Here is a 15,417-nt window from a genome sequence, read left to right on the forward strand (position 1 = left end):
GGAACGAAATTCAGTCACAATATGCACCTGCTGAGTCACCAAGGACCATTGGAAATCGTCTGTTTACAGCAGAATTATGATTTTGTTTGCCAGTGGTCAGGATACCAGACACCATGACACTGCCAAGCACGGTTACTCTGGTGACATGAAAGAGTCGAATGAAGAGGGGAATGGCGCTCTGTTGTCATCGGTGATGAGAGTAGGTTCTGTATGTACCCAAGTGATGGACGTACATGTGTACGGCGTGCGAGCTGGTGAGCAACCTCTTCCAGAGTGCATTTGCCCACGACACCCAGGTCCCAATCCAGGCTTCATGGCATGGGGGCCATCAGTTACAACTCGCAGTCACAGTTGGTGTTCCTGCAGGGCAACGTAACCAGTGACCGCTACAATGCTACCTGCCATATCTTCAACAGGAAGGAGATGTGCTTTTTCAGCAGGACAATGAATGTCCACATACAGCTGCTGTGACGCAACATGGTCTATGTGGGGAACAACTACTGCCCTGGTCACCAAAATCACCAGATCTCTCACCAATTGAACACATACGAGACATGATGAAGTGGGAACTTACGAATTCTCCAGTCTGCAAGAACTATTGCCAAAGTGCATCAAAATGTGCAAGGTGCTTGGGACAATCTATCTCAGGATGCTATTCGGCACCTCTATGATCATTTGCATGCGCGAATACACACCTGCATAGCCGCCAGAGAGGAGTACACTCTGTATTGATGGACTGCTTGGACACCCTTTACTGTGACATGCGTTTCATTTGGTCTGAATTTCTTATATCCTCCTGCAATGATTAACTAGCTGTCACATCGCTTGTGAAAAAAATGACCTTGTCCTTGAGGATGTTGCATGGTTTTTTCCCCAGCGGTGTATTTATATTGCATTGTTTATTGCTATATTTTTAGTTTAGATTTCATGGACTCTGCCACATTTTGTATTTTTCCAATTTGTGTATCAACTGCGTGGTGGTATTATTTTTAATGTTTGTTTATAATATAATCACTTGCATGTACGAATGGAAATTGAACCTTGGTTGCACAAATAAATAATTAATTAAGAAAACAAATAAATTCTACTCACCAGGATTGATAAAGAGACAGAAAGGCAATGAGAGGCTATGGAGATTTTCCAGAGTGCTGCTGGTCCTCAGATTTAACCAGGACCAACAACCTGTTATGTACAGGTGCTTCAAAGTGGAAGGTAGAGTCACAACCTAAAAACAGAACAGGACGCTAACATGAATTAAGAAGGCTTGCAAAATTGAAACTCATACCAGTTTTGGTCTGGTAATTTTTTTTTCATTTTTTTTAATTATTATTATTTTATTTTATTTTTTGCTAGTGGCTTTATGTTGCACCCACACAGATAGATCTTATGGCAACGATGGGATAGGAAATGCCTAGGAGTTGGAAGGAAGCGGCCGTGGTCTTAATTAAGGTACAGCCTGGTGTGAAAATGGGAAACCACGGAAAAACATCTTCAGGGGCTGCCGACAGTGGGATTCGAACTCACTATCTCCCGGATGCAAGCTCACAACCCACGCCACTAACCGCACAACCAACTCGCCTGGTGGGTCTGGTTAAGGATTGAACTTTTGGTTCTCTAAGGTTATCTCGTACGATGTTTAATTTTTATATCAATAACACTGATTGACTTTTTTAGCAACTGCTATCAACACCAGTGTTCTCCCCGAGAAATGTTGTCAGCTGGGTGGCAGGAATGAGTAGCAGGGCGGGGAATACTACATAAAAAATGAATATGATAACATTTCAACTTATTCTCCTTTAACTACAAAAAATGAGCTACCGTATTTTAGTGAAGGTTCCACCTGTTCAATACAAAGGGTATGTTGTATAGGATAGTGTTTACAATATGTTTTTATTCAAGGGACCGGTTTCGACGCATTTCTGAAGCGTCATCATCAGCCTAAATTACAAAACTAGCAAAATACATATTAGGTTATGATAAGAATGTATAAACATAGTGACACAAAATTTTTTGACAACAGTTAACATTTTAAAAATAGAGGGTTTTATAAAATACTTGGCATGTTTTTGCAATGCGGTATGTACAAGTAAAAGTCTTGTGTGAATGTCGTACATTCAAGTGTGGCAATGTATTTTTACAACATGTCAATCGTGTAATAGTCTTCTTTGGATGAGGCACTTTCAAGTGCTAGGTTAAAGATGTGATAAAAACTTGGTGTACACATTAATATCTTGTTGGACACACAAAACTACTTCTCTGTGTGGTGTCACAAGGACAAAATAGCAGCGCTATCCTGTTCAACATACACTTTGTATTGAAAAGGTGGAACCTTCACTGAATTTACAACTTTTGTGATCTCATTTCAATATGGAACCATAATGAAGTTTATAAATTTAAACTATTTTAGTGTTATCACGAAGAAGACATAACAGAGTATTTTGAACTTCTAGTATTCTATGCTCGTTCATAATCAACTCAGTTGCTGTGGAGAGCCAAATGGGTTTGTTACATCCCACGGAATCGAGTGCTCGCATGCAATTCGATGCTAATCCAGACACCACACTTGCACGAAACTACGTGATAAGCTGAACATTTAAACTCTGATGTAACTTGTGCAACTATGCTGACAATAATGAAGATTTTTCATTTAAATGAACAGTTTTACAGTATTTATATTTTAATTTGGAACACACATTGACTCAAATATGTATTAATATTACTTAAACTAAGCGAGTTGGCCGTGCGGTTAGGAGCGCGCAGCTGTGAGCTTCCATTCGGGAGATAGTGGGTTCGAACCTCACTATTGGCAGCCCTGAAGATGGTTTTCCATGGTTTCCCATTTTCACACTGGTAAATGCTGGGGGTGTACCTTAATTAAGGCCATGCCGGCTCCTTCCTGCACACAGCCCTTTTCTATCCCCTCATCGTCATAAGGCCTATCTGTGTCAGTGCAACGTAAAGCAACTTGAAATATTATGTAACTAGCACATATCTAGGTTATGATAGCTGGGCGGTTAGTGAAAGTAGCTGGGCAGAGTGCTCATTAGAAAGGTCCTAGGAAGAACACTGAACACTAATATTAGAAATCCAGCACGTTAGGTTAAAACTAGCAAAAATACATGTATGGTTTATTTATGTTCCTCAAAACAAATAATGCAGTTCAAAACGAAGATATGTTTCTTTTGAGGGGACTGGTAAGTGTGAAACAACAGAATGGTGCAAATTCCTTACTCTAAAATATATACACTAGAGTCCCGTTAATCCAAACCCCGTTTATCCGAAAGTCCGGTTAATCCGAACTGAAATATTCAATTTTTAAAAAATCTCCTTATTGAAATGAAAGAACTTATTATAGAATGAAGATTTACTTGCATTTCATTAGTCATATTTTACTAGAATAACTTAATGTAAACATAATTACACACCATAAACCATCAATCACTGGTCGTTTATCTTGACAAAGTCTGTTAGTTTCTTTTGCCATAGTGAATCGAACCTACTTGAAGATGCAGTGTTAAACCAGTCTCTCATGAACATCACAACAGTGGGCGTAGCAGCGGAGTGTTGCTCGATGTAGCGTACAGCAAGTTCTCAGGTGGCCGCGGCATCTGAATGTGACACTGGTTGTTCATTGTGGCTTTCTTCGTCGTCACTCTGTTCCTCATCAACACCACATTATTTCTCCACCATAGGTACAATTTCTTGGTCTGGTTGTAATTGATGACAGTCAGCTTCCCTCCACTCGCTAATGTCATTCTATCCTGGCTCAGTCCGGTGATATTTGAAGGTGCTCAAATATGTTAGCCTCGTGTAAGTAGATTTACTGGCACGTAAAAGAACTCATGTGGGAGAAAATGCCGGCACCTAGGCATCTCCGGAAACCGTAAAAGTAGTTAGCAGGATGTAAAAACAATAACATTATTATTTTAAAATATTCTCCATTTAAAACAAAAAATTTCGTAATCCGAACAGACTCCGGTCCCAATTAGTTCAGATTAACGAGACTCTCCTGTATCTAAAAATAATAATAATAATAATAATTTTAAAAATCAGCCATATTTAGAAAAATTTTACTATTATCTTTACAGGAGTGCATATTCTGTGTCAAGAGATTTCTCAAAAGAGTGCTTTTCAAACAAAGACTCTAAATATATTGTTTAAAAATACATTTACTTCTTGGAACATTTCTCTGCTTCATTAAAATTAAACTAAAACAACTAACCGTCTATAGAGAACTATTTCTCTAAAAGTATTATCCAATTAAATTCAAAAGTGAAGAATGAATTACTATCCTTCTACAAAGGTTACTTCAACAATTAAATTTTTGGTGAAATTTAAGTGCTTTATAGTTTGGTCCCTGTTAAGCCATAGGAATTTTAATAAATTATTCTATGCAGACCCAGAAAATTCCTATGAATTTCTTGTAAAGTGAAGCAAATTACTACTGTATATTGATTATAAATCAAAATGAAGCATATTTGTTTTGCTTTTTGCACAGATCAATATCTTAATGTTCAAAAGTGTCATTCTGTCCCTAACTGAACCAGAGTGTGGCATTTTTCGAAACAGCTCTCCAAATGAAATGGAACACCAACAGTTTTGCGTTGATGGGGGGAAAGTTCCTTTTGGGGATCATTGTAAGTATCTAGGTGTTAATATAAGGAAAGATCTTCATTGGGGTAATCACATAAATGGGATTGTAAATAAAGGGTACCGATCTCTGCACATGGTTATGAGGGTGTTTAGGGGTTGTAGTAAGGATGTAGAGGAGAGGGCATATAAGTCTCTGGTAAGACCCCAACTAGAGTATGGTTCCAGTGTATGGGACCCTCACCAGGATTACCTGATTCAAGAACTGGAAAAAATCCAAAGAAAAGCAGCTCGATTTGTTCTGGGTGATTTCCGACAAAAGAGTAGCGTTACAAAAATGTTGCAATGTTTGGGTTGGGAAGAATTGAGAGAAAGAAGAAGAGCTGCTCGACTAAGTGGTATGTAATACCAATATAATGGTCCGTTATTGGACATTATAAATTTTCCAGCTAACTCATTCTTGGTTGCCTGCGTTTCGCCCTCGTGTGCTAAGTTAGGCTCGTCAGTTGGGACTTATGTCCAATAACGGACCATTATATTGGTATTATAAATTTACTCATTCAGGACAAATATTTTAGGTTCCCTATGGGAATCAACATCTGCATCATAAGTGGTATGTTCCGAGCTGTCAGCGGAGAGATGGCGTGGAATGACATTAGTAGACGAATAAGTTTGAATGGCGTTTATAAAAGTAGGAATGATCACAATATGAAGATAAAGTTGGAATTCAAGAGGACAAACTGGGGCAAATATTCATTTATAGGAAGGGGAGTGAGGGACTGGAATAACTTACCAAGGGAGATGTTCAATAAATTTCCAATTTCTTTGAAATCATTTAGGAAAAGGCTAGGAAAACAACACAACAAATAGGGAATCTGTCACCTGGGCGACTGCCCTAAATGCAGATCAGTATTGATTGATTGATATTGAGTTGTTTACAAACTGACTGATGTTTACCATCTTTTTTGGCTTCTTTCGTTTTGGCTGATTGTGGACATGTTAATATGACTTCAGCTGCTTCTGGGCTCTGATCCTCGCCCAGTACTCTTTCATTCTTTCACTCTGCAATCTCTTCTCTCTTCTATTCATGGTACTTGGGCTTGGGATACCAATTTTTCTTGGAAACTTTTGGTGTTCTTGATTCTTGACTTGTAAGCTTCCCTGTTCCTTATACGAAGGTCGATCAAATATAAATGGGATTTTTGTTCCTGAACATCAACAGTTGGTAGGACTAACCCTACGGTTCTGCTATGTTTAGGTGGGACAGTTAGGAGTGGGGAGAGCATGCTGTTAAGATATTTTCCGCCGTTTCGTTAGTAACACTCACGATGTCAGAGCAACAGGTGCACCCCTCCTCTCTGCAATCCATAATTATAAAATTTCTTGCTCGTGAAGGAGTTACAGCATTGGAAATTTGCCAGAGACCGACTGCACAGTTGGGTGATCAAACATTGACAAGGACGCGTGTTTGCCTGGCAGGAAAAGTTCAAGGAAGTCACAAAAGGAAAAGAAAAATTCCACCTAATCAATACCTTAAAAAAAAAGTATTGATTAGGTGGAATATTTCTTTTCCTTTTGTGACGATTGGTAAATATCAATACGGAAAAATGAAGTTCATAAATCACGAAGTTCAAGGAAGGACGAGAAGGTGTGGAAAATCAGCAACACAATCGCCGTCCTCAGACCAGCATTACAGTCTAAAACATTTGTGCGGTTAAAAACATTACTGACGGCGATCGACGGACGACAGTATCAGAAATTGCATAATAGTCTGAATCAGTTATGGAAGCTGTCAAGCGATCATCACAAACGACCTACAGTTCCGTAAAGTGTGTTCCAGATGGCTCCCTCGCTTTTTGACCGAAAATCTGAAGTTGAGGCATTTGGAGGTCTGTCAGAGGCTTATAGCGAGGTTTGCGGAAGAAGGTGATGCATTTTTTAGTTGGATCGTCACCTGCGATGAAACATGGGTCCACCACTACACTCGCGAATCCAAACAAGTCAGTAAGGAGTGGCAGAGGAAAGGGGAGGCAGCACCAGTGCAAGCCAAGACTTGACTGTCAGTTGGCAAGGGTCTGGCATCCGTGGTTTTTTTTTTCCCTCGATCAGTGAGGTATTTTTGCTGATTGATTTTTTACCGGGACAAGAAATTGAGAGTTAAAAGAGTAGTAGAAGAGGAGAAGATAAAATTCTGGGAGAAATTTACTCAAAAACTGAAGGAAGACAGCAGAGGCTATATGAAACTGTTGTTCAGAGTGATCAAAAACAAAAGGAATTCAGTTGAAACCATCAAAGCAATTGAGGATCCTAATGGAAACCTGGCCAGGAAAGAAGAGGACATCAGAGAGGTTCTGAGGAATCATTTTGATCACCTATTGAACAGGACAGAAGCAGATCAGAGAACAAAAGAACCAGCTGTTAAAACCTGCACAGAGGCGCCTCCCATTACATGGGCAGGAACAGAAGCAGCCCTTAAAAAAATGCTGCAAGGGAAATCCCCAGGAATCAAAGTCAGCACGGACATGATTAAAGCAGCAGGAGTCCAGGGTTTACAATGGCTACACAGAGTGCTCAATGCAGTTTGGAAAGATGGAAAGATACCTATTGATTGGAGCAAGGATGTCATTATCCCCCTGTTTAAGAAAGGAAATCACCGAAAATGCTCCAACTACCGGGGAATAACACTCCTTTCTCATGGGCTTAAAGATTCTTGAGAAAATCTTAGAGAGCAGATTGTGAGTCATCTTAGAGCCACAGTTTGAAGAGAAACAGTATGGCTTCAGGCCTAACAGGTCCACAACAGACCTAATCTTCAGTGTCCCGTATGTTAATGGAAATGTATTGGGAAAAAGGCAAAGATCTGTTTATGGTTTTCCTTGACACTGAGAAGGCATATGACAGCATTGCAAGAGAGAAGATATAGGAATGCCTGAGAAAAAGGAATGTGCCAGAGGGACTGGTGAGGAAAGTTCAGATGCTGTACAAGAACTGCACCAGCTGTGTGTGATTGAGTGACGGACACTCATCCTGGTTCAAGACCGAAAGTGGAGTCCAGCAAAGAGCAGTGCACTATCCCCATTATTTTTTATCACCATCATGGAAGACAAAATGAAGAACATCAAGAAAACCTCTGGTGAACTAAATGCAATGGCCTTCGCTTATGATGTTATGATCTGGGGAGAAACTGAGGAAGAAGTACAGTCGAGACTCAATGAATGGAAGGTTCAGTTCCAGTTCAATCTCAAGATAAGTGAACTCAAAACAGTAGTGATGGCAATAAACAGAGGACAACCAGCGAACATCATGCTAGGAAACTATCCACTAGAAAGTGTGGAAAGCTTTACTACCTCGGCAGTGTAATATCTCAAGATACACTAGCCACAAAGGAGGTGGCAAACAGAGTGCAGAAGAGCTCTCACTTTTACCAGCAAGTACGAACACTCCTCAGGGATCCCAAAGTACCAACAAAATAAAATCAGTACTTCATACCAATCTTAACCTATGGTATTGAAACCTGCACCCTAACTAAGAAAAAGTCATCAAGGTTGCAGGCATCCGAGATGAAGTTCCTTAAGTCCACAATTCAAAAAACCAAACTGGACAAGTTAAGGAATGATGTGATTAGGAAGGAAGCTGGGATTGAGACATCATTGTTAGATCGGGTCAGCATGTCCAGACTGAGGTGGTTTGGGCATATAATGAGGATGGAGGCAACAAGGACAGCATATGTTAACTTGGAGAGACATGCAGCAGGGAAACGGATGGTGGGAAGACCAAGAACCCACTGGATGGACATCGTAAAAAAGGACATTGCAGATCGGGGAAGGACACTGGAGGTCGTCATTTACCACTGAACGACCCTCAATAAGACAGAATGGAAGAGGCTCGCCAACAGTACCCGGAAAACTGGAACCGTAAAATGATGATGATGGTTTTTTGCACGAACGACACACAATCAATGCTGCTTACTACTGCAAGCTGTTGAAGAAGGCAAGGGTTGCATATCGCCGCAAAAGACTAGACCAACAAATTCGACAGGTCATCCTCCTCCACGACAATGCGCGGCACCATACTGCAGCTCTGTCTCCAAGTTACAGGAAATGCACTGGACTACACTTGATCATCCTCTTCACAGCAGGCTTCACAAACCTAATACCGTAAGGATCATAAAAAAGAAAGAAAAAAAAGGGTTGACTGAGGGAAGTCTGATATCCGTTTTCCATTCATCTGTGTTCGCTGCAAGAAAAGCATATGAAGAAATTCCAGTACATGCTGCAAACGACATGCATTTGTCGACAGTCAAGGCCAGATCAATTCAACCTGTATTATCCAAGGGGCAAAGCAATTTCATACTTCATTTGTTGACAGTCACGGCCAGGTAAATCCCACCATTTAAGTATTATCCAACGGGTAAAGCTATTTCGTATTTCATTTGGTTTGCGGTGTTGCAACGTCCACTTTTCTGAACTCTGATTACATTTGAAATGCACATGTGTAAACCGAGTTCAGGTTTATACAACACGACGAAGTCGTAATCTCAGTTCATTTTTGGAACTAAGTTCTAGATAGATTTCTGGTCAGATGTCTTTATGCAACCGGGCCAGTCACTACTAAGATAATCTTTTTTATATACAAGACAATAATTGTAAATATAAATTGCTGAGCAGTCGAATAGTTCCTCAGTTCAATCAATCAATCAATCAATCAATCAATCAATCAATCAATCAATTAATCAATCAATCCACTACTGATCTGAAAAACTGTGTTTTGATTAGAAATTAGAGTCACCGGACTGAACAGAATGAACAAATTCGGTTAATGAGAACTCTAGGCATTTACCATATTTACTTGTTGCGTATTAGACCCCCTTTTTCCCCACATTTACAGCCAAAAATAGTAAAGGGGGTGGGGGGTCCAATATGCGATAACCTCAAAATTTTGTGCAGCGAACACACGACTTCTAGGCTACAAAGAGCTACAAATTGTACGTGTAAACATTCTTTATCTTACTATTATTTAATAAAGTTAGAACGTGTTTAAGTTATACTGGCTATTTTCGTTGGAAGGCAGTATTTCTAAACGTAAAAAAGACAATAAATGGTGAACAACTTTTACGCCTATGGTACATATAAAAGTCCGTTTCAGTTTCTAATAACACGTCTTTCGTTACATCTCATTAATTCCTCTGGTGAGGCTGACGTCAGGAAGAGCATACGGTCGTAAAAACTCGCTATGAAGATTCGTCTCACTTCATACTTGACCCCGTAGAAAAAAACGGATAAGGGTATCGTGTTATCATATAATTAAATATTGATACAAAAGAACTTAATGGCCAGTCATTTTTCTCTTTCAGTTAAGCAATAGGCTTATCACACAGTAAAGCTGATCACTGCTTTCATTTGAATTATCGCCTTGCGCCGCCAACTTTCCTGCCGTTACCGGCATGTCGGCAATTCGACAACTCAAGTGATGTCATCTTCACTGCCATCTCGCCAGTTGCGTCAGCCATGCTTCATTCTCTTTGAGCCATGCACTTGTAACGTATTCCTGCCATAACCCTTCGATCTAAGTTCTACAAGTTTATCGAAACATCGTCACATCCACGTCTCCATATACTCTGCAATATCTACATTTCTACTGGAGTATATGCTTTCTACTGTTATTATCTATGTATTAATGGTTTAATCATATTTGGTGCTCACCCGTCTCTTCCTTCCCGTGTCTCACTACATACTGACTGCCATTCTGTGTTTACATTCTACGGTCTACGTCATCTGCTACGTCACCCAAAACTTCTCGAAGTTACTGGGCTTCCTTTCTTGGCGTACATATAATGCACAGCCGTGCTCGCCTCACCAGCCTGGCATCAAATTGTATACAGAGAGAGAGAGAGTGTGTGTGTGTGTGTGTGTGTGTGTGTGTGTGTGTGTGTGTGCGCGCGCGCGGAGGGGGTCACTGTCCTCGTGTGGCTTGCTGTATTCAAGCGCAAGTCTTTTCTGTCCAACTAGAAACATCGTATCGTCGGGACACTGGGTGAGCAAACACTTCTAATTTTGCAAGAACTAAATTCGCCCTTTCAGGCACTTGTCTGTTTATTCATTCTGCTTATTGAAGGCTTTATTTTGTGCCTAATCTGTTTCGATGTTCTCTGAACTTAAAATTTTCACGACAAAAAATGAAGATGAAAATCTAAAATTTGGACTAAGAGTGACCACTGTTGACATGATATGTTCAAACCTTTTAAATAGCACAGTAGCCGGTGAAAGAGCTCTCTCTAAGTATCGCGCAGACGGATTCCTGTTTTTCTTTCATCCTTGTTATTTTTCATCTTCCTCCTTTCCCTCCCGTCCCTCCTTTGCTTGTATTATTAGAGTTTTGTAAAACACCCTGGAGGTGTTAGTTTTTTCTAAATCGTGGCCAATAATTATGGTTGTCATGCTAAAATGTTGCTTTATGAAAAGTTTATCCTTGTTATCCTAAAAAAGGAATGTTATGAGTCTACAGTATGTGTAAATCATTCTAAAGTTTGTAAGAAGATTTTGGGTAGCAGTTTCTTCCTTTGTTTTGATTGTTCGAACTCTGTGGTCTTTAATGAAAGCGGGAAAACGCATTACTGGACTTCATCTATGCTATCTCTTTGACTTTTTTCAAATCCCATGATAATCTGTGCATGTAATTACAAAGTTAATTGTCTAATATATTTCATTATCTGAATTGTCGAATGATGGTCCTTTTCTCATTTCTGGTACCTACCAAGGAAAACCTCTCCTATCCCCCCCAGTGTTGCTTCCTGTCACTCTGCTCGTTACTGTTTGTTTTATGCAGTCTTGGCCTCATCAACCTTGTTAGGAGAATTGGTGACATATTCTCGCCTTTGCTTTGGAATCATCTTGTTTTTCAAACAGCGCCGATGCAAATATACTATGTCAAAATAATTTATTTTGCACTATTGTTAACCTTTTAAAAATAATTTTGTTCCCATCTATACAGTCTAAACAGTGTGAATCTATTCCCAAATGGTTTCTGGAGATGGTCTCTGATATTCCCAGTTGGTGTATTTGTAGCAGAAGCCACTCCTTCCGAATAAAGCCGTACTGTAGAAGACATGCCAAACCATCAGCTGATAACTAGCTTATGTTACGAGCTGCACTTCCGAATGTAATGCATAGTAACTGGAAACATTCTTTTGATAACTGTGGTTGTTGAAACACAGACCCTTATTTTTAAGTACATTTCATGCTTGTTTTCTACATTTATCACATCCGGATTTACGTAAACAGCTGTCCATGAGACATTATTTAGGTTAGGTATATTATCGCCCTGATAGTGCCAAAAGTTCCTTGACGGAAAGAATAAAAATAAATAACAGGAAAATATACCGCATTTATGGATATCTACAGGTGTGGCGGAAATGCATTTTATTATCATAATGTTTAATTCCGTACATTCGTTGTCTCCTTTTTTATTAACGCATACCCTAGTATGTTTTGTTTGGCGTCCCCGAAAATCGTTTAAAGTACATGGGGACATAAAATTATTATTATTATTATTATTATTATTATTATTATTATTATTATTATTATTATTAGGTACGTTGGCGTGTAAAACAATCATTTTATTTGGATAGCTTTTATCACATTTTAAACTTACTTCTCTCCAAATATATACCCATATTGGCCCCGAGTTACGAGATATTAAACGACCACTTTGTTAATGATCTCGCCTGCTGTATAAATAGCAATATTTCTCAACTAAAGTAAACTCGTCTCCTCATCCTGAGGTAGTACAGCTCTTTTTAGACACACCCCCAGTGGAGGGGAGTTAAACGTACTGCTTTTACCGCATATCAACCTTCCTGCCATTCGTAAATCTCTGGCAGTATGGTACCAGGAATCGAAGTCAGACCCCCGAAAACAGCAACTAATTGTGCTAACCATTACGCTGGCGGACATTATCAACTACAAAACACAAACATATAGCATGACTGATACATGCTTGCAATGCGCGGGCTGGACACGAAGGTAGGCATATTCATCTATTTGTGCGACGTCATCAGAGCTGCAGCAGACCTATGCTACAGAGGCGGACATTTCTTAACTATGAAACAAAGAAACATGGATTCGACGCGTTTTCACTGCGTAGGTCGTACAGACAAAACTATTCATAAATTTGTGCGATGTCACCAGAGCTGCAATAAGACTTGTACCCGCTTCGAAGCTGAATCATCGTCGTTCTCTGATGAATTACGTTGGGGGGGGGGGGTCTTATATGCGAAATTTATTTTTTTTATTTTCTTCGTCTCAAAAAGCCAGGACGGGGTCTAATATGCGAGTAAATACGGTATAAATATAGTACATATTCTTTCTTAATCTGTTTACCATCCAAGGTTGGTTTTTCTCTTGGACTCAGCAAGGGATCCCACCTCTACCGCCTCAAGGACGGTGTCCTGGAGCATGAGGCTTTGGGTCGGAGGATACAACTGGGGAGAATGGCCAGTACATCCCCCGGCGGCCTCACCTGCTATGCCGAACAGGGGCCTTGTGTGGGGGGTGGGAAGATTGGAAGGGGTAGATAGGGAAGAGGGAAGGAAGCTGCCGTGGCCTTAAGTTAGGTACCATCCTGGAATTTACCTGGAGGAGAAGTAGGAAACCATAGAAAACCAATTCGAGGATGGCTGAGGAGGGAATCGAACCCCCGTCTACTCCGCTGACCTCCTGAGGCTGAGTGAACCCCATTCCAGTCCTCGTAACACTTTTCAAATTTCATGGCAGAACCGGGAATCAAACCCGGGCCTCCGGGGGGGGTCAGCTAATCACACTAACCACTACACCAGAGACAGACTATAGTACATATACATTAAAAAAACAAATTTGAAATATTCTACAGCACGCTAAGAGTTAATTCATCATCATCATCATCATCATCATCATCATCCCTTCCCCTTACCCAGCTCCTGCCAAGTCAGGGCATTTATTTATGATATTTCTCCACCTTCCTCTCTCCCAGTCCAGGTTTCTTCTTCTTGCACTCCTCTTTACTGAATCAATCTACATTGCTCTAGACTTCCATCTCACTTTCTTTCCCTCGGACTTCATATCCTTCACCTGTTTTGGTCTTTTTTTTCCGCCTCTATCCTCTTTAGATGTCCAAACTATCTTAGTTACCTCCTATCAATTCTGTCATTTAGGTTCTCCAATCCAACCTCCTTTCTCACATCTATGTTTCTCAATCTGTCTTTCCTATCATAACTTCTTAGGTATTTCATTTCACTGCCTTGAGTCCTACTCTCCTCCCTACTTGCTATTATCCAGGTCTTAGCTGCATATATGGGTGCATAATATATTTTGTACATTATCTCTTTACACTTCCTTGCTACTTCTTTATTCTCAACAAGGTTTGTTACACTCGGGTAGAACGCGTTGCCCTGTTGCGCCCTCCCGCTAATCTCCATGTCCAGCCTTATATTCTGCATTAATTCACTCCCTGCGAATTTGAAACCGTCAATAATTTCAATGCTTTGACCACCAATTATCAGAAAGCCTTTCCCTTGTCTTCGACGTCTTGAATTTTTTCTTTTTAAACGGCTTTACATCGCACCGACATAGATAGGTCTTATGGCGATGATCAGATAGGAAAGGCCCAGAAGTTGGAAGGAAGTTGCCGTGGCCTTAATTAAGGTACAGCCCCAGCATTTGCTGGGTGTGAAAATGGAAAACCATCCTCAGGGCTGCAGACAGAGGGATTCGAACCCACTATCCCCGGATGCAAGATAACAGCCGCGCGCCCCTAACCGCATGGCCAATTCGCCCGGTCGTCTTCTTGATATCACCATGGTCTTGCCTTTCTCTACGCTGGTTTTCGTATCATACTTATCAGTTTTCTTGTTCAGTGCATCACGTTGTTCTTGTACTTCTTTGCTGCTCGTTCCCCAGATCACAATATCATCTGCGAAGAGTAATAACTTCATCTCTCAATTCCTATCTGCTTCCTTTGTCTCCTTTGCAATTTCACACATAACCATTTGAAACAAAAGAGGTGACAGCACACTCTCCTGTCCTAATCCAGTTTTCTTTCTAAACCTTTTCGTCCTTCCAACTGGAGTCTGTACGCTGCTGACGCAGTTGTTGTACATTGCTTGCACCATTTCTATAGTTTGTGTACCCAGTCTCTTTTTGACGATGATTTCCCCAACCTTCTTCCAGAAACATTATCATATGCCTCATTCATTTATCAAATAGTCTTAATAGTCTCCTGTTTGATTAAACTGCCTCACATTTTTTGTCGCCACGATGCATAGATGTCGCAGCATCATAATATCGGCTGGTGATAAGTTGTCTTACTGTTTCGCATACCGGGCGAGTTGGCCATGCGGTTAGGGGTGCGCAGCTGTCTGCTTGCATCCAGGAGATAGTCGGTTCGAATCCCACTGTCGGCAGCCCTGAAGATGGTTTTCCGTGGTTTCCCATTATCACACCAGGTAAATGCTGGGGCTGTACCTTAATTAAGGCCATGGCCGCTTCCTTCCAACTCCTAGGCCTTTCCTATCCCATCGTTGCCATAAGACCTATCTGTGTCGGTGCGACGTAAAGTCACTAGCAAAAAAAAAAAAAAGTTTCACATAAAGCAGTGCCTTTAATCGCATTCAATTACATTCACTTTACTTTCTACATTGGTTATGTCGCCATCACCTTCATCATTTTTATATTGGGATATTAAACTGATAATAGCTTAATCACATAGTTTATACTGTTCATCATACCACCACAGAAATTCTTTTTCTGCTCATCTGACCTATAGTCATCTGACCTATATCTGACTGAAATAGTG

At 40.4% G+C, this 15,417-nt stretch overlaps 1 protein-coding gene across 2 annotated transcripts in view; it reads right to left on the bottom strand.

Moving 5' to 3' along the window:
* The window catches only part of LOC136865944 (uncharacterized), a 142,013-nt gene that overhangs the window by 84,423 nt on the left and 42,173 nt on the right, over positions 1–15,417 (bottom strand). For both annotated transcript variants that reach the window (XM_067142505.2, XM_067142504.2), the window contains exon 6: positions 1,093–1,225. In XM_067142505.2, the coding sequence (XP_066998606.1) occupies positions 1,093–1,225 (133 nt within the window). The remainder of the gene's footprint in view (positions 1–1,092; positions 1,226–15,417) is intronic.

This window comes from Anabrus simplex, chromosome 3 (genome assembly GCF_040414725.1).
Source record: "Anabrus simplex isolate iqAnaSimp1 chromosome 3, ASM4041472v1, whole genome shotgun sequence".
In the NCBI taxonomy this organism is placed as follows: Eukaryota; Metazoa; Arthropoda; class Insecta; order Orthoptera; family Tettigoniidae; genus Anabrus; species Anabrus simplex.